Here is a 24,776-nt window from a genome sequence, read left to right as displayed (position 1 = left end):
TTTCAAATAGCTGTGTATTGTGTTGGCCAAATTTACTACTGAAGGTGTTTGCTTATTTCCCCAGTTAGGGGCGTTCTGAAGATTTGTGGCACATGTTAAAGAAGTCCTGGGGATGCATGACCACTGAAAGACTTTCACCATGAAATGGATTAGATAATAGATCATTTGCTGATCTGTGGTTTCTTCTTACATTACCTATACTCTACCTATATATTTAAGATCTTACAATTAGAAGGATACAGATATCATACTTATCTTAATTATCTTATACCCAAGGATCTAGGTGTTGCAGTTAGAAGGAAATACGGGGCTAAAGCTGTGAGTGATAAAACTTAAAGCACCTTCTAAAACAAATGTGTATTGTGTCCCAGCTTTTTCTGAAAGCACTTGAATTTTTCATTATAAGATTTAAATGGCCTGTTTGAATAGCATCCAGCATGGAAACAGTGGGGAGATAAAGAGTTGATCCACATAAGTGAAAAAGAAATCCAGCCATTCATGAGCATGAAAATGGAATTTTTGTAGTTGCTCACGTTCTTGGAAACTACCGATTGGGATTCTCCTACCTTCTGGTCTTGATCAAACAAATCCCCCTGAAAATGACACTAAGTATTTGGAGACTGAGACAAAAAGAACTAGCACTAGTTGAAGTATTGCAACCGAACAGCACCATATTACCAGAAGTAAGGCTGGTAAGTATTTTGATGACACCACCAAGGAACAAACTCAAAATCCTGATCAAAATAGTGCAAACATCAAATATAGTGATGTGATTGAATACATCTTATTTGTACTAACGATTCTGGAGGGTAGGCCTTCTTGTCATTAGAAGTAGGAAGCAAGGACAGATTTATTTCAGTTACATTAGTTCTAACATGACAATCTTATGATATCATTATATTACAGAAAAAGACTTTCACTGATTGCATCCAATAGCAAAACGTTAAGTATTGAAACGTTTTGGGTTGTTTTTTTTTTTTTTTCTGGAATCACTGCAATCTTAAGCTGTACTTGTCCAAAGAACTTTCAGTTATTATCTTCAAGAAACCTCTGAGTTTCTTAAAAACCCATTTGGAGTTTTAAGTATCATTTGCAATCTCTAATAATTGACAGATTGATGAAGTTTGGAAAAGTGGATATTTTTGTTTTAGATAACAAAAGTAAAGCATCCTTTCCTCAAAAAACCTGTCAGCCAACCTGCCTTCAGAACTTCTTCTTTGCTCAATTTACTGTTAGTGTTGTGAAGACCCAACAGTTTCCATATGGAGTCCATGCTCTAGTAATTGGCATCAGGACAGACTCCAATGGGTTTAACAGCTGGGTCAAAGTATCCATGCCAGAAAATAGAGAAATAGGCCAAGATTGAAAAAATCTGGAATCTAGAATTCGGCCACAGACATCTCATGTTAACCTGAACATTTAACAGCCTGATGGGTGTTAAATATGCTGAGACTCCAGAAGCTCCTGTGAGACCCTTACAAGATGGGAATGGATTTTAGGCAAGGTGTGTTGTTTCAGGGTACAGTAAGTTCGAAGGGAGGGGATAGAAACAAGAGTTAGAAAATGTTGAGTAAGGTAGTGTGCCAGGGTCAGCGTTTAATTTAAGGAGACTGTCTCTTTTTATATTTGTAAAATGTTCTTCAGAAACCTGCCTTGGAGTTTGTTTTTGCAGTGCGGTACCTCCTTCGCTTCAGAAGGCAGCTTAGGATGCTAGGAAGGTGGAGTTAGTGCCCCTGAACTAAAGATATGCCAGTCTGTTAAGTCTTCTCTTCCTGTATGTAGGTAGCAGCTGAGGGAAGTTCTGATATGGAAAAAGGTGGTAGGACTGGGACTCTGCATTTCCTACGGACATTTTAATAACTATTTACTGAGGATGAAGGTACGCTGCTGCATCTATAGCAATATATATAGCGTATATAACTTGGTGGTCTGACTACTAAGGTAATGTCATGAAGATATTCCTGCAACTGTAGAAGATACTACTGTTCCATTTTTCAGCCTGCTTACCTGTTTGAACTTATACATACTTTTTCAATGTTTTACTCTAAGTTCTATTAGTTTGTGGGTGCATATTTTATTTATGCATATATTATTTATGTTTAGAAGATCTACAGAAATAGCAACAGAAACTCCAGTCAGTAGATGTTACAGGAGTTTATACTTTCCTAGTAGAAAGTGCCTATGTCCATGGCAGGGAGGTTGGAACTAGATGACTTTAAGGGTCCCTTCCAATGCAAACCATCCTGCAGTACTCTGATTCTGTGTTTTGTGTGATCAGGCACCGCTGAAGACTCATGCTGCACTTAAAAGTTTATCTCCACTGTAGTATAGGCAAAGCCCTGACTAAGAGAACTACTGAGGGCAGTGGGTAATGTGAATCATCTGGAGTGTTAGATAATGTAGGATTCCTCTTGGCCAATTTCATGCTTTTTATACAGAAACCTGCATGTGTTTTGGTCCTACCAGCTTCCCATCCCACCAGGAAAAAGAAATAGGCACCCTCAGGGTTAAATTTGTCTGACCTATTCTAGACATCTACTTCAAGGTGAGATAGTGTCCTAAAAGTAGTTACATCTTTCAATGGACTAAGAAGGAGCACTGGATGACCAACTCAGGTGCAGACCATGGAGATGCCTACACGTGGTGGTTGAACTTCATGGCTTCTGGCAGAACAGATTGTTTGGATTTCATTTTTGTGGCAAGGAACTTTGTGTATCCTTTGTAAACATTCTGACTTAGTTCTGGGCTGAGCTTCCATATTATGAGAACATGTTGTTCCCTCTGAGTTCTGGCTAGTGTCACTCATGAAGATCTTGAAGTATAAGGGAAACCGATGTGTATAAATGATGAGTTTCCATCTGTACTCTTTCAAGATGGTAAAGATCAGCAGGGAGGCACTGGATTGATTTCTGGAGATCATTGTTCATCTTCCCATGTAGGATGGCATTGTGCCTGCTTCCTTTCTGGTAAGGATCCTGGACAAATGAATTACCTTTTGGGCACAGAAAATAGCAGTGATTGGTTCTTGAATATTTAAAGTCTTATGCTCAGTTGTACAGATTTTTGGCTGCCTTCATTTCAGCCGATGATTTTCAATCCCTTTTCTGAAGTCTAGAAGAATAACTTTGGAAGGGTTTTCCTCATGGAGTCTCATATTCCAAGCATATGTGTAAGTCAGCAAGGAGTCAGAAGGCCATTTGCAAAGCTATGGCAGAAACAGTCTGACTTTTAACAATCTACCACAAGCAATAGGAGAAAAACTTGTTTTAGCAAGTATGAGCAGCCTCAGTTGAGGAACATAAGGTGAATTCCAAAAGATTTTGGTATCTTGAGGTTGGTTCTTCCTTCAATCTCAACCAGAGCTTTACATCCACTGTGAGCTTTCCTCAGCAATTTCATTTAGAGTTTCTTCATGCAAAGACATGTTATGTCATGAAAAGTCCTGTAAGATGGGTGCCCTTCACATTTTCTTGAGCACCAAGAGTTGTAGCATATATATGAATGCTGTCTACCGCAAACCTCAGCATCTGTTTATGAAGGATGTTGATAAAATTATCTAAATTGTCAAACAGCACAGTCTAAAGGTAGAACAAAAATATTTTCAGCTTTAGTTCGCAAGTGATGCAATCTCCTGAGACAGCAGAAACTCAGCCTATGCAGACTTATGTCCAGAAGCTCTGACAGGGAAGGGACGTACATTACATGTAATAAATGTTTTCTTGGCTTTGTCCTTCCCTCCAATAATGTCTTCTATAGTCAAACTGTTGCATTTTTAAATAATGTGAAGGGCTTGCCATGGTGTTGATAGCCTTGGCTGCTTTTTAGTTTGTGTGATGGTGACAGTTCTAAGAAGCTGGAACAGAAATAAAGCTTGTTTTATAGGCAGGAGGGAGGACTGGCTGTGGTTCAATCATGGTTATGTCAAGAAATGCTTTTTTAACATAGTATTTTGTCTTACATGCATGAAATAAGCAATGTTTTTTCTGACTAGAGAGTGTAGTATTTCTGTGACTCCAGGTGCAAATAAGGCCTGCGCAGGCTTGTGCAGTTACAACTATATGCAAATTAGATGCACAGCTGTACTTGTGCTAACAAGAATCTAAAAGCAGTCAATCCATCCAATTTATGTTTTGTTGTCTTGTCAGCCTAGCTTTCACCACCAATTATGGCTAACATCTGTGCCAGTACACATGAGCATCTAGCTATAATCCCGTAACACACTTGTTTTGTGTGCATCCATCTGCCTTAGAAAATGTCCTTTACATTTTTGGAAGCATAAATCAGCTTCCTTTTATGATAGCTCTCCTAAGTCACACACTAAGCTGTCTCGAGGCTTCATTTGAAGAGAAGAACACAGAAACAAAAGGGGCAACACAGATTAACTCCTATTAAAAACATTGCCCTGTTATTATTATTATTATTGCTGATCACAACCAGGATATGAGCTAGCAGAGAAAATGAATCCACATGAAAAAAGGTTCTACCATTGACTGTGATTACAGAAAACACTTTTTTCATCATTTGAAATGAAAGACTATTTTGAAAGCGAGCATTAATTTCTGTGACAGCTAAAATGTTTTTGTAATTCAGGGGTTATTACAGATTCCTCCCTGTTCTCTGCCTCCCTCCTGCCTTCATGATGTCAGTCTCCTCCAGCCATCTCCCTGGGGCAGCATCGTGCTGTTCTCTCATTTGTACACTTGCTGCAACTTTCTGTGCACTATTCATATGTCTTTACCAATGTATCTTACAGCACTTTGTTTTAATTACCTTCCCTGGGAAACTGTGACCAGCGTAGTGTGGTGACCCAAAATATATTTTTAATTGGAACTGTAGGAACATAGCATAGAAAGGGGAAAAGTTTAAAACAACAACAATTATACATACACATCTGTCTTGCAATAACTTGTTCTATCATCCAGAGAGGGAATCTAAAGGCATCCAAGTCTCTAACTGACCTTGATTTTCCGTAACGTATCCCTCCTAGTGCCTTCCAGTCTTAGTACTCTCCTCTGCCCACCCTTCCCCTCCCTAGGGGGAAAACCAAGGTCAACTATGTGGCGTGTTTGGTTATTCGTCCTGAATTTCTGCTTGTGATTTCTTAGGTGGCTTGCTGTTGCCCTCCTTGGGTTTAATCTAGTAGCTGAATCAACATGTTACTTGGACAATTAAAAAGAGCATACAGTATACAAACGATATTATAGGTAACTCTGAAGTCATCGCAATATGCATCAAAACAAGCATGTACATTCTATATAAGTACTATAGATGTGTGCATTTTAAAGTAACTTCAAACTATTTAAATGCTTTGCGAGCTTCTGTACTAGAGCTATATATACAGGTAATGTAAAAATTATTAAGGATCAGATTGCCATTAACAAATGGTTAATTAAGTATGAGGGACTCCAAGAGTTTAACAGACTGTTACAGTTGTAGGTGTAGCCTTGTAGAAGACATTGATATAGTTAAAACTCATTGTAACAAAGACAAATTTTACAGCAAGCTCTAAAACAGCTCTTCATCATTTTGTCACCACTAATCTATTTATGAGACCTAAAAATGCAGACATGTCAGAATGTGACCAGCAAAGGACCGGTATGGCAGGAAACAAACTTCTCTTGTCAACTTTTCTTTATTCTTATTTAGATAATAAACAATATTCCATGGACAAACATGCAAGATTAATAATCTTGCACAATCATGAAGTTATTTCATGTCCATGAGATCTCCTGCTCTATAGATTTTCAGATGTTCTGACTGCTTCCCTCTGAGGAAAACCATTGTTTCTACCACTGAAATTACTAAGAACAAAAGAAGTAAGTAGAGGGTAATCTAAAAAGCCAACTTCCAGAGTCAGTGCAATGCTTTCAGGGTGAGGCTGGATAAGGGCCTGGGCAACCTGATCTAGCTCTAGATGTCCCTCTTCATTGCTGGGGAGTTAGACTAGATGGCCTTCAGAGGTCCCTTCCAGGTCTAAGGATTCTATGATATTATAAGTAGTGATCGCTCAGACTGGCCTGCCTTGTTCCCTTGATGTTCACTGACTAGTTTTGCTTGGTGGTTTCTTTCGCAAAGGCCAGAGTAATTGGTATTTTACAGCAGTGCCTGTGTGCAAAAAGTGCCTTTATATGTCTGCACAGCTTTCCTCTGTTTATGTATCAAAACTCTTGGGCATTAATAAGTAGTTCAGCACAAAACAATGGAAGAGTCAGTCTGAGATGACAATCCAGCTGTTTCTGTACTTTGAAGTGAAATGAGGGGAAGGAAAAAATGTGTTTCTGGTAACAGCTGTTAGAACTGTTCATTATCATAGTAACTCCGTGGGAGGCTGTGCATTAAGGGATGTAGGTAACATTATATACTGTTTGTTTTCTGATGCTGGCTTTGTTTGGTATGAGTGCCGTGGTATATCTCTCTTGGGTAGTGTCCTTTTTCACCTGGGTCAGGAGGAAAGGATTGTTCAGATATGCAGATTACTGTGTCTAAATGTAATATAAAGGGGCAAAACAGAGGAAATCACCTTGCACTTGAAGCAGAAGGTGGTGAAGTTTAGAAGAATTTCTAAGCTAAACTGCATTCTGCAGTCTTGGGCTGGAAGAACCCAGAGGCAGTTTTGCAAAATGCAATGGCAAGCTGTGCCCTCAAAGTACAGTGTTCTGCACTCAGAAGAGCTGAGTTGCTGGCCACAGAATTAATTCAAGCAGACTTTGAGCACCTTATTCTTCTTGGTACAATATGAAACCGTCCCATGTGAAGGAGACTGTACCTAAGAAAACCCAAAGACAATGCTGAGCAGCAAGAGAGGCTGTCCTCTGGGCTGTCTGGAGGCAGTCTGAATATATCCGCCTATTTGCTGTCTGGGACGGTTCAACACAGCATGAGGTTTCTGGCTCTGTAACCACCTGCAATTCTTGGATTTTGTATCTACTTAGGGCTTTTTTTCCTCTCTCTTTTCTGGTGGTTTTCATTCCCGTCCTTACTCTGCCTGATTCTCAGAACACCAGGCAATCTTCACAGAAACAGATGCTAAACAGTCTGTAGCAAGCGTAAAGAAGCACCTGGATTACTGGATTTTAAGAAAGTTTCCAGTCACAAATAAATTACCATTTACTAAAAATACAGGAGACAAACTGAGGGAACACAATAAATCAAATTAAAAAAAAAAAATCAAACTCTGTACACCAGCATTTCAGACATGGATTCTGACACCTAAAATCAAGAGTTGCTTTGGTATGTTTTCACTTGAGAGGCAGAATTTCATAGTGTAGCTATTTCTCCCATACATTTCCCCTAGCCCTGTCAGATTTGCAGCCAAGCAAACTTTGAACTGCACTAATAATTAAGCCTGTGGTTTGAAGAATTGTTTGCAAAGGAGCGCATGCTATTTTGGAAGGGTTTTTCATTCTGTGATTTCTGCAGGTTGGCTGGCACTGCCAGAAATACAGACTTGTTTGCTTCCTTTGAGATGGCTTCTGCTAGCAGACAAAGGGCTGGGAGAGCCTTTATTAAACCAGCAAAGAGCGTAAGCACAGCCAGTCCTGGTCAGGGGTGCACTGGCAGTGGGATACATAGCATCCCTCTGCTTGAGGCAAAAGCAGACCAAGAAGAATGTGACCCATAACTTTTGGTACAGTTACAGACTGAAATCTATCCATGGTGTTATCACCATCATGACTTAATAGTCTGTATTTGGCTCGTTACATTTTAATGACATTCTTCTTGAAGAGAGAATGCTTTATGGAAATCAGATTTATGGTGTTTCTAGGAAGATAAGTTTATTTCCAGCTAATATGAGCCACAGTGCACTGCGACTAATGCAGTGCAGCCTGTGTTACAAGTGTGATTAGTTTTATATCCTCTCTTCTTTCTCCCCTCAGAGGATTATGCCCAGCTGTGCAACATTCCTGTTCCAGGATCTCGACGGCCATATGGACAAGATGCTTTGGTTGACTTTGAGGAGCACTACACTCCAGAAACTAATCCATACTTTGTCGAAGACCGTAAGCAACTTTCTGTTATGTAAAATGCTCAAAATGAGGGTTGTAACTTGGATTATTTCCCTGTAGCTGGCTTTATTCTTCTGTTTGCTTCTGAGTAATGCGTCCTATTTATGTTTTAGTTATTCCTATGACATTAGCTTTCGGTCAGGTGTTCTGGTTCAAGAGCCAGTGTTGTATAAGAGTCCAGTTGAGCTCAGAGTACAATTTTAATTTTTAATACAGTGGAGTATTCTGTGCCAAATGTACTAAATTTATATTTACCAACAGATTTACAGCTGAAAGTAGAGAGGATTGCCAGTTTTCTTTCTCACAAATTAATTTTCCGCTGGAGCATGGGACAGATTTCTTTCGAGTACATTTAGTTGAAAATACATACACAAAAAAAAAAAAAAGAGAGAGAAGAAAAGAAATACCTCCATGCCAGTTTTTCCTGATTTTCCAGCACAATTCATATGGAAGAAATAGCATGCAAGCTGTTCTCACTCTGCAGCAAAACTCCAGAACAAAGGATGACTAGAGAGCATACACGCATACAGCCTTCAGACTGGAATAGGCTGCAGGCAGGGTGTGAGGGATTGTATACATCATCTCAGCTGTGCTTCAGGAATGTCAGGGTTGTAGATGGATCTGGCCCAGCTCACTGTTAAGTCCTGAGGGAGAGAAATCCTTACAAACCTCAGTATATTCTTCAAAATCAGCTTCTCTGTGTAGGTCCAACATAGTTCATCACAGAGTCAGAGAAGAAAAGTGGTGGTATGTGTAGCCAAAGAGAGGCAGGGAGCGCATATGACAATACAGAAATTAAATGAAGGACAGTACAGAAAGGGCAGAGTAGAAAGAGCAAGGCAGGACTAGAAAAAAAGAGAGACTCAAGAACTAAGACAAGATGAAGTGTATATAAAAAGACAGGAGAGCAAGCAAAGGGAAAGGGAGAAATTTATATTCCAAGGTAGCTTTGCAAATCAGTTACGACTGTTGTAACATATGAATAGATAACCAGCTTTTACGTAAACCAATGGTTTCTGCATTCACTCCACTAATCATATGTTACGAGGCAGATAGGGAGATGTGTTATACTCTGTTCCATCCCAGCTCCAATTTCACCTCCACTTCTGTGCAATATATTCATTACACTGGTAGGCCAACAGACTCCTGCATGCTCCAGCCTTTTTCCTTAGAAGGCCTTTCGATGTGATGGGCTGCCATCTGCAGTCCTGTTACAAACAGCTCAGTGAACGAGCTCCTCTTAGGCAGAACTAAGAGGAGCAATTCAGTCTTACAGAGAGTCTGTGAATGCATAAAAATGTCAAATATTTTTTTAAATACATTATCCCTCTTTATACATAAATTCATGACTGCCTAAAAAATAATAAAACGGAGCCTTTGGCTACTCACCATTGAGAATTATGACACGGAACGATGGGTAAATTACAAGTATTTGTACTGGCACTGATTACTAAAGTACCAGCCAAAGGGTTATTAACCAAACCCACAATAGTAAAGCAGTATCTGATTTCTTCTTACTTTCCTTAAGGCAATTGAATTTTTTAAGGTGTATTTCTTCTATATAAATTAGAGCATGTATTTTCCCCCATAAGCACACCTCACTTTTTGAGAATCCCGTTGTAAGGAACTTTTGTCCCAGACTGCACTACCACTGCTTACCTTTGTTTACATAAAGGTCCATGTACTTAAATATTAAAATAAAATGTGCAACTGAGAAAACACTGATTTATCCTTAAAAAAATAGACAAAGCATGCAGTGTCATTTACAGAAAAAACCCTCATATTTTTAACACAATTTTAAAATACAGCATTCACTAAGTCATTCAGTTTTCATCTTGAAACATCAGAGCACTTTTCTAGTGCATTGACAACTCCAGATGGTGTAGCTCTGCTAAAGCTGACCTGCATTCTGCAAAGTCAACTCATATTCCTGTAAACCTCTGAGAGAATTTCAGTCTCGCTATGTGTTTTTATACATATATATATAGAGAGAGAGCGAGCAAATAATGTATATATTCAGCAGCGCAGTAACTTACTTGTTTGTAATTCTTTCTTCGCTCAGGTTTTCTGAACAGCTTTGAGGAGTTACAAGCAGAGGAATGTGGTATTCTGAATGGATGTGAAAATGGCCGATGTGTGAGAGTCCAGGAAGGCTACACCTGTGACTGCTTTGATGGTTATCATCTGGACATGGCCAAGATGACTTGTGTTGGTGAGCACAACGTATTTACTTCTGATTCTTCTCTTATTCTTCTCTCAGCCTGCCAGTTTTATTCAGCCATCTGACCTAAGGAGAGGCTAAAAAAAAAGAAAAAAAAAAAAAGGTTACCAATGATCACCTAAGTTCTGTTCAATATGCCAATTTTATGCTTGATTTACTGCAAAGGCTAGTAAATCTTGTTACACAAATAACTCTGGTGGTGCTCCTCAGTTCGTGACAGCTGTGTTCAGTTAAGAGCCTAGAAATGAACAGACACACCCTTGTGCAATGAAGCTTAAACTTGTATCAACAATGTAACACTGTAACATGAAGAGGAAAGCTTTTTCAAAACCAAACTGAGAGAATAGATCCAGATCAGAGTAGAAAAGTAATTTCAGGAGCGAGTTTTTAGAGCAGTTGGATCTCCCACATATTCAGATATCCATTTGGAGGGATTTGGCACACTGAAATTCTCACTGATTTCAGCAGTGAAAATGAACAGTCTGTCCTCTCACTCTTCAGCCGGTCAATCTGCACAACAGACAACCAGGACATCTAGTGACTGTGCATACAATTAAAAAGCAGGGAAGGCCGAGTAGCAGGGTGAAGATGGAGCAAAAGAACCAGCACTTCTCAGTGTAGAGCCTAGCACACAGCCTGTGTGTGGGTATTTCAAAGTGTCCGTGCTAACCCTGCCTAGCAGCATGCTGTGTAACTCACAGCTTTGGTCTCCTAGCTGTATCGTGGTAAGCTTACCTGCATGCCTTGTAATCTTTAGAACTTTACAACAAACTGGCCTCCTTAGCTCCGGTGTATTTCAGGGCAAGTGCTGCACATTATGGACTGCAGGTAATCTGCTGTTCTCAACTGTTTAGTTGGCAACACCAACAAGGCCTGAAATACTTGGTAATTTTTTTAATACAGATCTTATACTAAGAACCAGCAACCCCTTTCTTATACAGCCACTTTATGCAATCCAATAAAAACCTATAGGTGGCTATTAAAGTTCTGTGTCACCGCTTAAGCTGAGTCTGGACTCTGTAATATAACAATTTAAGGTTTTCAAATACACTGATTTCCTATGATAACTACTTGTTCTTCCCAACAAGATGTTTATGTGTTACAGTTTTTGGGCTAGCCGAATTCCACCTGATTTTAACCGAATCCATAGTTCTCAGTGTCTTCCTACAGCACACTCTACTCCTGCCAACGCTGGAAACAGATGTGTTTTACCTACACAGCGGGCTTAAGTACATGTGTTTTGCTGTCCACTTTTTGCAGATGTGAACGAGTGCAATGAGCTGAACAACAGGATGTCTCTCTGCAAGAACGCCAAATGCATTAACACAGAAGGTTCGTACAAGTGTTTGTGTCTCCCAGGGTACGTACCTTCAGACAAGCCAAACTACTGCACACCACTGAACTCAGAACTAGACAGTGAACTGGAGTAGAGGAAACTCTCCATATCCTAAGCCCATATACTCTGCACTGTATAAAGAAAAAGAAGAAAAAGTATTTAACTTGAGAAGAGAAGGCACCAGAGTAGTGAACGTGAGGGGAAAAAAGCATTAAATATGTGTCAAAGGTGAGACATGATGGGCTGACTGCTGGTCAGCTTCACTGAAGTGACAGACCAAACCAAACGGACACATTACTCTGTATGAAAGAAATAGTCAAGTATATAGTGTGTTCATAAAAAAAAAATCATTGAAAATAAGCAAAAACAGTGCTGTTATTTTAAACAGAAGAGCTTTAGTTTTCTGTTTCTTTGTTGTTGTTTTTGTTTCTGTTTTGTTTTTACTATTGCTTGATTTAATTTGGCATTTAAATAGCGATGGAAATATTTTATATTACTATGTCATTTTTGATTGTTCAGTTCCTTGCCTACTGTTTCTTCTCAGACCTTTTTTCTGATCAGTACAAATTATTTGATACAGATATTCTTAGGATATTTTATAAGAACTGTTACACAGGGTAATGCTCCTTCTACTCTGGAACATTGGTCAGTGATTTGTTTTAATTTGCCAGTTGTCTGCCCTGTGGAGCAGGCACCATTTGTTTTCAAATGTTTATATACCTTGGCGAAAAGTCCTTGTACTCATTTTGTATTCTGTATGGTTGTTACTGCACTTAAAGTCTCTAGAACCTTTCTTGCCAAGTTCAAAGCTGCTAGTGGACAACATTGGATTCCTTTTGTACATTAAAACAAAAGATTTTAGCTCACGTCTGTATTGTAATGTGTAAATTGAACACGAGAGATCTTGTATGATTACCCTAACATATTAAAGCTGTATATTAAAACTCAATAAAATCACCTTTTTTTTTAGAAAAAGCTATTTACTAATTGTAGGCTTTTTTATTTCCCTTATTGGTATTTAAGTTACATGAACGTGACCCCAGGGTGTTTACAGTACTGGAATTAACGTACATTACAGCAGTGAGGGAGAGGTGCCTGGCTGTTGTTTTCTTCTCATGTTGTTTTAATAAGACCAGAAACTGAGTTAGCTGATGCCTGAAGTTAGACTTCCAGGGTGAGGGTTTCAAACCCAGACCTACAGAAACTGTTTGACTTGGAAGCTGTCTTCCATGGAACTTCTCTCGTTACCTGGCTTAAGCGTAATTCCCACTAAGTCTGCAAATCGGGCTCTTCAGGATGATGGCCCGGTTTTCAGAAATAGTTTAGAGAAGAGGGAGAATTTCCTTTTCTTTTCTTGCTGAACTGTACCTTCCCATCGGCTCCATTTTTCAGTGGAAGGACAGAAAGATTACTAGACTGACAGATGTTTCACTTCGACCTCCTCCAGAATGAAACGGTTTACTTTGGCAATCCCATAGCAGGTCCTTTTGATATTTTCCAAATGAAACATTTTTGCTGTGTCTTTCAGACCTGCCCTGCACTAAGAGGAAAAGGATAAAATGAGACTTTAAAATTGCCTGAAAATTTGATTTTTATTTCTCATTTCACCAAAGAAAAGGAATACCTGTTTCGGGTCTGAGTATTTTACCATATTTAGGTCAGTCACAGAACTAAAAATGCTGCAAGCTGTATCCTTTTAAGTAAAGTACCAAGCGCTCAGTAGGCCTCGTTAAAGCCTCTGTGCCTGTTACCTGAGGCAGCACTTGTCCCTCTCAGGGCCTCTCCTCTCTAACTGCTTACGTCTGACACAAGGACTAGTGAAGACGCTGCACATTTAAGATCTGACTGTATGCAAAAATGAAGGAAAATGTCCTGAATAAAAATGCTGGGGGGAGATCTTCAAGGAAGAGACTACTTGCAAAGTACCCAACATGTATAATTTTTTTTTTCCTAGAGTTAAGCAGGAGAGGGATGGAGGGCCAGTCTCTCTTCTCAGTCAAAAGAACAACATTACAGCTTATCTAAAATTAGAAGAAAAGCTACTTGCTTACCTGCTGTGGTTACAGAAAAGGAAGAAAGATCTGATCGCACTAGGGAATTCTGTAACTATACAGCTCATAGTTGTCCTGCTTAAAGTTAGTAATTCTACAGCCTATTATCTCCTTAAATTTTCTCAAAAAAGAGTGCGAGACACACAAAAAACTCAAAAACCAATAAACAGAGTTAAGGCTGAGACACACCAAATGAAAACTCTTAACATACTGCTGTGGCTTCCTTCCAGTCAATGTCCGTTTATGATAGATATTGATGGAAATGCTTTTCTCTGATGGTTGAAAATTCACATTCTCTTTGACTCTCCTTATGTATGATGATTTGCCTATGGGAGCTGAGTCCACCACTTCATTAAAAAGAGGCACCCTGAAATGTAAGAGAACCCATTCTGTGTCTGAGCAGGATTCAGAACTCAGTAATCGTCTCACTAAATCATTCATCTTCCAGTATGTAGCTCTGTAGACTAAGCAGATCTGCCTCCAAGGTTACCGGAACCTTCCTTTCATTGAAAGGAGTGTTCCTGGGTTTGTTGTTTTTTTTTCATCCCTTTTTTGTGGAAATTCACAAATCCTCAAGAAGCAGAGAAACAGATGCTGAAGAATTTAAAGTAGAGAAACTGAAAGCACAGTAACAACAGAAAGCTGTACTTCTGAGAACAGAGCAGCTCTTTAATGGGTGGAGAAGCTACACTCTTCTGAAGATCTGTGGCTTTTCCCCAAACTTTAATAAGCTTCCCATCATCACCATGTTCTAGAATGATGCTGCAAAGAGCTGAGTACTTTCACACTGGATTATATTCTCATCTTTGACAATCCTTGTTAAAAGGAGCTCTTCCTGAAAGGTGTTACCCTGAAATTTGGATTAAAGATTTCTGTTCTGCATTTGGCTGTCATGAAAATTCAGAGACAAGCCCGCACTCCCCACTCTCCCTCCCCTGGATGGCCTCCTCCTGCCTTAGAAATGGGCTGGGCTCATCTGTGAAATCTGGCTTACACCCCAAAGCTGCCGTTGCAAGCCAGCACCACAGCCTCAGGCTTCCCACATCTCGGTACTGCTCCAACCCTCCCCCAGCTGGGGAGGCAGGATGGCAGTGCAAGTCTCCGCTGCTCCTGGGAGCATCCCAGTATGACAGCTGAGGAAATAACAGTTAAACTTCGGTCCCCTTAGAAGACTTTGCTTCAGGACAAACACTGTGCTGAGCATGTAATTCTGAGCCACAGGATTGACTCCTTGGTGATTCATTGCATCTTTTTAAAACAAGTTTAGAATAGCCTGGGAGTTTGCCATTCTCAAACAATATACACTCCAAGTCACTTTGTTACTTCAGAGAAAAAAACACAAACCCAAGTCATTCCGTGAGCAAGGACACTAAAACAAAGCCTGCTTTCCTACAGCCTTTCCCCGCAGCTCCACTCAGCAGGCCAGCTCCTTGGAGCTCCTTCAGGCACAGGTCTGCAGCTGGGGGTCAGGAAGGGCTGACAGCCACACCAGCAGTGATTCAGCCACTGCCGCACCAACAGCCGGCCCTGCTCACAGCAAGGGTCGCTTCTTTCTAGCCGTTCATCAAACTGTAACGACCTCAAAGTACCGCCCTTCTGGTCCTGTCTTCCTTACACACATGGCTGGAACAAGACACAGGGTTAAAAGCTACCAGTATGTTCAGGCAGACGCACACTCACTCTGGGTCCCAAAAAAAAAAAAAAAAAAAAAAAGCCCAAACAAACCAACCAGTCAACCCGTGCCTGAATGACCCCTTGGCCTATCCGTGCTGTTATCAGCAGTACACAGAAGAGGTTTTGGTATGTTCTTCCATCTCCCCTGCCTGAATCAAAGGTGCAGCGGTTGACCCAAGCCCTGCCTGCAGCTTGGAAACATTCTGGTTCAACAGCCTCATTAAATCCACACTTATCCATTGCTGACTCTATATAAGCAAACTGCATGTTTCTGCTTTCTCCTTTTGCCTCTTTTTACGTCTTATTTGACTTAAGACAAACACAGAGAGGAAGCCAAAAGCATACCAACCAGCCTAAATCCCATTCAGATCCCAGTGTTTAGTATATCTCATGTTGACTGGCTCCAGGCCTTCAGAAATGCCTTAAACAAAATACAATTGAAGGAATTAAGTGAAATCCAGCTCATCTGAACCCAGGCCCTGGGCCCACCTACTTTGCCCCAGTGTAGCATGACGGGTTCTGGCACTTCACCTGAAAAGCTGCAGGGCTCAAGAATACAATTTCAACTCATAGTTAAACAAACATTTTCTTTACATCATTAAGAAGAGGGATTGGACACCATGGATGTAGCCATTTACTGGTTACAAGAGCTGCGGTTTAGGTGAGAACCCTAAAAATACAAGAACCACCAACTACAATTCCTTGATTCAAGTTTTTGAAAGCAGCAGTCTGGAACCGATTACAATTTAGACCAAACGGCACCAACACTTTTTATACCCATATGGACCCTTTAAAAAAAAAAAAAATTGTTAGCTCTTTTCAAGCCAGCCGTTTCTTTGCTACAGAAGAAGTAGTGTTACCAGATCGCTGATGTGGTTAAAACTGAATTCTGCTAGCTCCATTATAATGCTACTGTGCTGAAGAGAACAAAGGCACTACGGCACCAAAGTGACAGAGGCGTCTCGGTTAGACACTTGATATGAACGGACACTTTCGTGTCAGGATGCTGGTCAGTGAAAAATTAGCCAAAATTAAAACAGCATTCAAAGCGAGCACTAACATTCCTCGGGAAAAACTCTGTCACAGCAGGAAAAATCACTTGAATCCAAGAGACAAAATTGGCAGCCATGAAAATATTCGGCTGTTCAGTGGCAACTGACATAAATTCCTGACTAAGAAAGAGAAGTCCTAAGGGCTCCAAATTGTTTTCCTGAACATTAGCTCACAGTGATCCAGTTTGAATCCCTCACTGCCCCTGGGGGATTGTCCACATGGCAGCTGTGGCAGCAGAGAGAAACCTGGCTTTGGCAGTCCCTCCCAGTTTCTCAAAAGGAAAGGTGACAGACCCCATTAGAGCATGGCATGGGTTAGAGCTGGCCACCAACTGAACCACTGCACATGCCTTCCAAGTACACGCCAAACTTAAAAACCCCACTGCTGCCTCTCAAAGAGACTACAGTATTGTTCTTTAGTAATGCCACCCACTTTGAAGAGCAGTTTGTTCTTGCTGCGGGGACTCTTAACACCAAGCTGGCCAAGGGAGCCATTCAAGAAAAGAAGAGGTGAATTTGCTGTATGTCACAGAGCCTACTCCTCACTTCTGAAATCATAATTTGTTATTTCTACAGCTTTTTCTATCAGAAGATCTGACATTCACCTAGGAAAGCTATGCAACGCGTCCAAGAGACGCGGAATTTGTAAGAGCGAGTGAATGAGGAAAACCAGCCCTTCGCCGAAGACTTTCCTTTGAGTGACAGCAATGTCAGCTTGTTAGAGAGCAACTGCAGCCTCGGAAAATGCCAAGGACTGGGCTGCAGTCACTGCATTCACAGCAGGAGAACCACAAAACTTGGAGCCTCCTGGGTCACTACTCCATAGCCTGCAAAGGCTGAGTTTGCACGCCAAGCTGGGAAGATAGCCCTGCACCTCAGCAGCTGTGCAGCCTCACCGAACTCTGAAGCTTGCCCTGCCTGAAGCGGAAGATTATACTAGAAGCCTCCAGAAGTCCCTTCCAAACCACATTTTTTCCATGGCAAGAGGATGCGATTTGATGCAGCAGCCTCTGTGCCCTATCCCTACGTGAGACAGGCAACCTGACAGAGGGGACGTGAAGTGGGGATTGGAACGAGATGATCGTTAAGGTCCCTTCCAACCCAAGCCATTCTGTGACCCTCTTCCCCTTCCTCTCCCACATCTGAGAAAGTGCCAGGAGCACGCCTTTCACTCTGCGGAAGACACCATCCGCTCAGCCCACCTCAGCAGTACCCTGTCCTGAAGGAGCATTACGCACCACGTTTTTCAAGAGTTAAGCAGCAATCTCAGGTTAGAAGGAAAGTTCTGCAGTGAAGCTTTTGTCCTGACGAAAGGCACAGAGGAGGGAGGAAATCAGGATATTTTTATTACTTTCTATGCCGATTTTCCTTTCCCCGAAAGTCATGCTTCTCTACACACTGCTTTCCATTAGTTCTAAACCAGAGGGGATGAAGAGGATACTGTTAGCCAGCATGGAAAATTTCTACGTGACAATTTCAGCATCACCTCCAATCCCTATCTAGTTAAGCTGCCAGGATCCATTCCGGGCTGGATTTTCCAAAGCACTCCATATTGATTTAGCTGTCCTCCCACTGAAACTTGTGGCACCTCCACGGAGTTCAGTGGCAGCAGAGCAAAGGCTGTGCCAAGCTCTTTTGAAAAACCCCACCAAGAGTGTTTGATGAGGAATGTCTCTGGCAGGAAAGATTTGAGTACAGCTAAGAAAATCTTTATTATTATTATTTCACATTAAAAGCTTCATTTATGCCACTTCACTTCCAGGAGGTAACTGCCCTGAAGGGCGGGTAGGACCTGTTCCAATATCCCCAGCTGAAGACGGTCTGTTTCCACCTTAAAATAAAGTCAATTTTCCAGCCATCTCAATGGTCCCCGGTGTGCTACGAGTGGGCACCGTTCCCTGGATCCATGCTCACCCTCTTTGCTGCAGGCAGCCATTCACAGAAACAGCCCCTATTTTCTGTTCCATTTGATACTCCTTTCCATTGATACTCCCTCACCTCTGGTATACGCTGTCATTTGCTCACAATCAAAGCCTCAGCCTCCCATACTAATGCGCTAACTCCTTCCTGTTTATTGGTACAGACATCCACAAAGCAGTTTTCAGTCTCTAAATACAGATGTGGCATGTGGTGAAAGTGATAGCTACTATCCGGTACTGAGATTCATCTTCTGCCAAAGTAAGCTGATCACATCCGTCACGAGTATCACATCATCTCACAGCGTTCTCTCACCTCACAGAAGCAGAGGACACCACCACCACATCACATTTATATTCTTCTTAAAACTACCCAGAGGGCTGCAACGTGCGTGTTTGCCTTCTTTTACCATAAGCAAGAAGTTTCAAGCATGCTTTTAGCAGCTAACGTGCTCTTCTCTGGCCTGCAACATCACCAAAAGGAACTACACGGCAAACATGGGATAAGGAAGTTTCAAAAATAAAGCAGGAAAGGAAAGGGAAATCATTCGGTTTTTGCAACGGCGAGCTGAATGAACATGGAATTTCATTCACGTTTGCTCACACTTAAATGACATTTTTCAAAACACTGAGGAACTACATTAACTGCATTGCTTGTTGCGATGCTACCTCATTTCAGTACACTGAATATAAAACAAAGCCGATTAATGGTAAAGAAGCTTTTGAGGATTTCACTATTGAAGGAAATAACACATAGTGCATCCAGCTATATATATTAATTTAACATCTGGCAATAATTCTGGTATTGGGTTATTCCACCGCAAGGCAGCAATAACTGCTTTCAGCCAAGCCGGCCCTTACTTCATCCCATAAAACTTGGTTTACGTTTGAGCGCTAGCTACAAACATTACATCTACCACATACTAGACTAAAACAAAACACTCGCAAACATGCACCACAAGGAAGACAGGCCAGGAAAATCTAATTCTAAGTATTCTCCTGTCTAAATACCTAACTGAAAACAGCTCCAAGACCTTGGTGACACACGGGGCTCAAGCGCGAGGACCTCAAGCGCGGTCTCCCTGTGGATGGCCTCATCAGCCTCCAGAGCAGACCAGAAAGGTCCCCGTGGCAGCCCTCTCTCCCCCTCTCTCCATTCCCTTACACTTTCAGTTTCACAGCTTCCGTTCTTTGAAATTTCCCCTGACATTCCTTCTCTTTGCTCTTCTTTATTAACAGTGTCTGTTACTCCGTATCAACATTTTCTCATCTGATTTTGGTGCAACTTCTCTGACTTGTGGGGATTCATATAGGGAGCTCACAAAACAGGAAGAAAAACACATATTTTTTATAACCCTACAAGATTTTTTAAATGTTCAAAATGGTGCCAAATAAAGTGCTTAAAACTTTTTGAAAGAAATCTAGCAGTACTGAAGCAATCTGCTAACACAGACCGCTTCTGTGTTTCAGAACAAGTATTATTTCATTGAACCCTTTCAAGTCCCCCACTGGCAATGCGAAATGTGAATTAAAGCATACCTGTAATTAAGTGACAAACAGGAAGATTCACATCAACATTTTCAAACTCTGAGTTTTGGGGCTAAAGTTACCTTTACATAAATAATTTTCTTGTAGCATCATAACAGGCTGCCCAGGGAGGTGGCAGAGCCGCTGCCCCTGGAGCGCTTCAAGGAAAGGGGAGCTGTGGTTCTGAGGGATGGGCTGACGGTTGGACAAGAGGATCTTAGAGGTCTTTTCCAATCATAAGGATTCTACGATTCTATAAATGGGATGAAGTATCAGCAGGCTGTAAAAACATAATTTTATTGTTAATATGTTAATAAATGCTCATAGAATTCTCTTGTTGCAACAACTAGATGATCAGGATTCAGCAGCAGCTGTTCAACAACTGGGCAGAAATATAAGCCCCTCATCATTTGTTTGGGCTGGAAACTGCAGAAAGGAGAGCTACAGGGAAGCTTTGGCATTCACAGGTGTTAAAAGCAAAGAGACTTTTTCTTCTGTCTTTGTCACTAGAGGTCAGCACAGCATCTGAAGTGCCACACTCTTCGGGTTTAAGGAACGATGATAAAATCGGCAGCTCGGAGGGAAACAGTGCATCTCCAGAAACAGATGCGGGAAAACACTGTCTGCATGTCTGCAGCAAAGTTCTGAGCCAACTGTGAAGCCTCAGACGGGGAACACAGCTGATGGCAGCCAGTGAAAAGTCTGGACTCGAAATCAGAATAAAAACATGCAGGAAGAGTAAAGGTTCCAGCAGAGCAATTAGTGTCTAACAACGGCTATTTTTAAAACATCCATTAGCCCAAGGTAAAAGCTGTCACCTTAGAAGCCCAGCTGACTAGCTGTCTGAGGACTCTTCCTGATGGATGAGAAATAAACTATTTAATCTCCCTGCACAACAACATTCCTACCCCGACTGCGAACAGCTGGGCTAGCTCATGTAAAGCGAGCTCCTCCGGGCAGGTCAAGCAGATACAGAAAGCATTAACTACACTGGAACATTTCCTAGGAATGCTGAACAAAAAACCACAGGCAGACGCTCATCTTCCCAACACAACAGGACGGACAGCCCTGGTGTAATCCTCATCCTTCTGAAGTCATGGAGAAACCTCACAGCCGCTATTCCCGCTCCTGGGCCTCCCAAGGGCCCTGCTACTGCCAGCCAGGAGGTGACGTGCCACCACGGTAGGGACTGGGAAAGAGCAGCTCTTCCTTTAGTGAGATCATGGGAGGCTGCAGCACTCAGCTGCTCCTGAGACAGGTGCAGGCAACAGACTTGGCACCGAAGAAGAGACGTCACCTAAGGCAGGGCAAAACCACTCCAAGAGCACGTGCCAGAAATAGGCCCACGTTCTGGTGACTGATGGCACTTGATTACCACTCCAGTGAGAGAGCATCTTTGTCAGCGTACTCAGACTCAAACAGAGAGCTGTGCCGCTTGCAGCTATGCCTCAGAAACCCATTCAGGACAGAATGCCCTACCTCAAGCATCAGCAAAGGGGGTTGGACACCAGGGCCCTGCACAAGCTGGCACAACTTAACCTGTGTACTTCCCCTGGCCTGTCAGCTAAATGGATGTTGGCACCTTGAAATCCAGAGAAGTTTGATTAGCAGATGGGAGCCCTTTGAACTGTGGCAAAAGCAGCAACAGGAAAATAAACTCACACTGACATAAGTGGAAAATAACTCACCTTGGTCAATGTATCATTGCAAGAGGAAGTTAGCAAAAATAACGTGCTAATCCTATCCACCTAAGAGCAAAGCAGGTAAACTTCAGACATTTTTAAAGATTGTTCTTTCTCAATCTGCACCTGGCTACAAAGGGTAAACACAACAGTGGGCACCAAGCCTCTGGCAGCCATGATAAAAGCCCTTTTGCTACAGACGCCTTGCCTGTATAATACATTCTTGCTCCTTTATTAGTACATCATACAGAAAGGTAGAAGCAATTTGTCACTGCTATATGTTTTCTAACTTTTTCTCTTGGAAATTTCAATTCTAAAACACACACACTAAAATAAATCCAGGAGTAGAAAAGTAGACCTTTGAGATCAAACAGCTACAGGCTGAAGTTTGGGTCTATAAAGCTTGAGCGCTTCTAACCATTACTAATGCCTTCGAGTCAGAGCGCAGGCAAGTCAAAAATGGGCTCGGTGCTCTAAAAAAGGCTTTCCCTCCAGGGATATATAAGAGGGGAAAATAAGAAGGATGCAGATGGAAGCAGTATGCAAGTGTATAATGAGATAACACTGATAATACTGAGGGTAGCCACCCACCCTGTCACTACGAAGGATGCGGCCAGGAAGGGGGACTTGCAGCATGGCACTCTGAGCAGCCAGGAGAGCAGAGAAGCCACCTACAAAGATGCACAGCACAGGCTTTACAGAAGAACCTACTAGACGTCATTTCTGACAGTTCTAGAACTCGCTGAACTTTTAAGCATCCCGTTTTACCTCCCTGGAACAAACCACCGCCTGCTGCCCCTCGGGACAGTGGGACAAAAGGGCTGTGCACAACAGGGTGGGAATGTTGCAGTTATTTATAGCAGCTTTTCACAAGTGGAGGAGAAAGATTGAGGGCACTCGCATGAAGACTTTACAAGTAGGAACATAATATGAAACTGTGAGCTGGCTGCAAGCAAAGATCAACTCTGCCAGAATAAATTACGCATATACTAAACAGGAGAGAGGTAGAACGCAAAGAACATGGAATAGAAAGATGGGACTGAAATGGGAACAAGAGACGAGTACAATACAAGGAAAACAGACGAAAAGAAGAAACAACCAACAGAATAAGCATCCCAAATAAAGTATTACTTCCTGTGAGACCTTTGGCAAGTTACTCAATTTCCTCTTCCATAACATGGAGGTAATGTTTCCCGCTCTCACCATCTCCCCAAAAGCTTCAAGCCTCCGATTGTTTGGATAGCAATCTATCACAGGGAAGAAATGGAGACATATGTAGGGTTTAGGCCTTTACTTAAGGACAGCTGAAGTTGTTAAGCTTTAACATTAATCATCTCTATTATGCTGCCATCGTGCTCTTTGTTCACACTACAGAGAAAAAAAATACATATGCCATGTTTGGTAAGCAAGAAGGTGAGAAATAGAATAGCCTTCTGCCCACTCTACTACTCCCTCACTTATGGAGGGAGCTCTATAAGCACACAACCTAAGACACACTCAAATAGGTGCAGGCATGAGGGATTACAGACAGCAGCAGTGCTAACCTCACGAGGCCACAAACACAGAGGACAGATGATGAGCACGTTACCCTCTATGTGTACACTGACTCACAGCTTGAGTCTGACCCCTAGTTTTCCCTTCTTTTTTTTTTTTCAGATCACAATGAGCTGTTCTTCAGCTTGCCCCACAGCTGCAAGCAGTAGATCTGTCGGGATATTTTTATGTTTTGATGGCTTGCTTGAATGGCGGAGGGGGGGAAAACAATAAACTTTCTATACTGTGAACATAAGCTATAATTAGAAAGGCCCTTAAACTCACACATCCTCAGCTGCTGTAAACTGTCACAGATCCATTAAAACCAATTGGCCAGATTCCCCAGACAGCTCAGATCAGCATCGCTCCACTGCGGCCGATGAAGCGACAGCGATTTGTGGAAGCGAGGGATCTGGCCCACAGCCCACACTGCAGTCCAGAACAACCATCTGTGTTTGACAGGATGGGAAATCAAAAGAAAGATCAGCGTCCTCATTGCCTACTCAGTGCTTCTGAGGCAAGTGTTCTCCATGGCACTAAATTAGGTAGACTAAACACGAGCTATAAAAGACAAAAACCTGTTTATTGTTTCTTTCTCAGTATAGCTTCACCAGGGAAGATTACATAATTTCTTGCAACATATTCCATAAGGTGATGAAACGTGCAGGCAAGAAGGAGACAGCTGAGGAGAGAAGAGGGACAGAAACAACACTACAAAGAATTCAAGCTATTTTATGAATTATAGACGGGACAACCTAGATGATGCTGCCTGGCTCACACTGAACAGGACTTTATGTCAAACCCGTTCCCCACTGATGTCAGCGGAAAGAGTGGCGTAACACAATGCTGCTCAGCACCACAAGGGAAGGGCAGCATAAAAGGAGAGTAGAAGGTTCAGATATTTCAGCTTTTTGTTTTGGAAGCTGTTCTTAAAAGCTCCCACACACCAATTTCATGGGAATTTGGCTACCACTGTTATCATTCCAGCTATGAAAAGCCAGGTGCAGAGCTAAACGAACGCAGTCATCAGCAGTACGGGGGAAACTGTATCAAAGCATCCGGAGTCGTGTCCTGCTGCTCACTGGCAGAAATAAAGACCATCTGTACAAAGCCCCTTCACGGCATCCAGTAAAAAGCACTGCCTTTGGATCACTCACTCTGAGCTTTCTATAGTGAAGAATTCATGTCAGGAATGAGCTGACTCTGCACATGGGCACTCCCCAGAAAGAAAAGATTGCTTACATACTTAACACATGCACGCGTGCATGTATTTTCAGGGAGCAGAGTGTAAATGAGCAGTGAAAACTGCTTTGAATTCCAGGGGACCAAAAGCATCCCTGCAGGAACGGGCACCACAGTGTTACTCTGCTCTGCATCTACTCCTGCAGCCATTATTTATCCTAGAGCGTGGTGCATACAAAAGACAAGAAATAATGGGGCTTTCTGAGAAAAGACATCTCTTCTGCTTTAACACAGAGCAATTTAATTGAACCTTATGAGCATTTGCCCTCAGCATCTCTTTCTCACCCAGCTCCTAGCTCTCTTGTAGCTCCATGAGCTACCTTATCCCCAAGGACACTCTGAACCGGAAACTCTCAAGACCTCTCCAGGCAGGCTCTCTCTGAGCATAAAAGTGAGAATGAAAAAGTTTGCGGAGGCTAAGAATATCTCCCACGTGCAAAGTCAAAAAGACAGAGGAGAAGAATCCTGCCTCAATCTTGCCTCCTATCTGCAATGCCTTCAAGATGTTTTGACTGACACGGAGACAAGGTGTGCGT

The 24,776-nt window shown here is 41.9% G+C and overlaps 1 protein-coding gene and 1 long non-coding RNA gene across 6 annotated transcripts in view; one reads left to right on the top strand and one right to left on the bottom strand.

Annotated features, from left to right (window-relative positions):
- Positions 1 to 10,167, bottom strand: part of LOC110395675 — a 28,333-nt gene extending 18,166 nt beyond the window's left edge. The window contains exons 1-2 of the long non-coding RNA XR_002436571.1: positions 10,043 to 10,167; positions 8,414 to 8,650 (exon numbers count right to left, since the gene is read on the bottom strand). This is a non-coding gene — a long non-coding RNA (uncharacterized LOC110395675). The remainder of the gene's footprint in view (positions 1 to 8,413; positions 8,651 to 10,042) is intronic.
- Positions 1 to 12,538, top strand: part of LTBP1 (latent transforming growth factor beta binding protein 1) — a 191,753-nt gene extending 179,215 nt beyond the window's left edge. For all 5 annotated transcript variants that reach the window (XM_021390337.1, XM_021390336.1, XM_021390335.1 and 2 more), the window contains 3 exons: positions 7,878 to 8,000; positions 10,069 to 10,218; positions 11,488 to 12,538. In XM_021390337.1, the coding sequence (XP_021246012.1) occupies positions 7,878 to 8,000; positions 10,069 to 10,218; positions 11,488 to 11,657 (443 nt within the window). In that variant the 3' untranslated portion in view covers positions 11,658 to 12,538. The remainder of the gene's footprint in view (positions 1 to 7,877; positions 8,001 to 10,068; positions 10,219 to 11,487) is intronic.

The sequence above is a fragment of the Numida meleagris genome, chromosome 3 (assembly GCF_002078875.1).
Source record: "Numida meleagris isolate 19003 breed g44 Domestic line chromosome 3, NumMel1.0, whole genome shotgun sequence".
Taxonomy (NCBI): Eukaryota; Metazoa; Chordata; class Aves; order Galliformes; family Numididae; genus Numida; species Numida meleagris.
The sequence above is the reverse complement of the archived record's forward strand: the minus strand, read 5'-3'. Positions and strand labels throughout refer to the sequence as shown.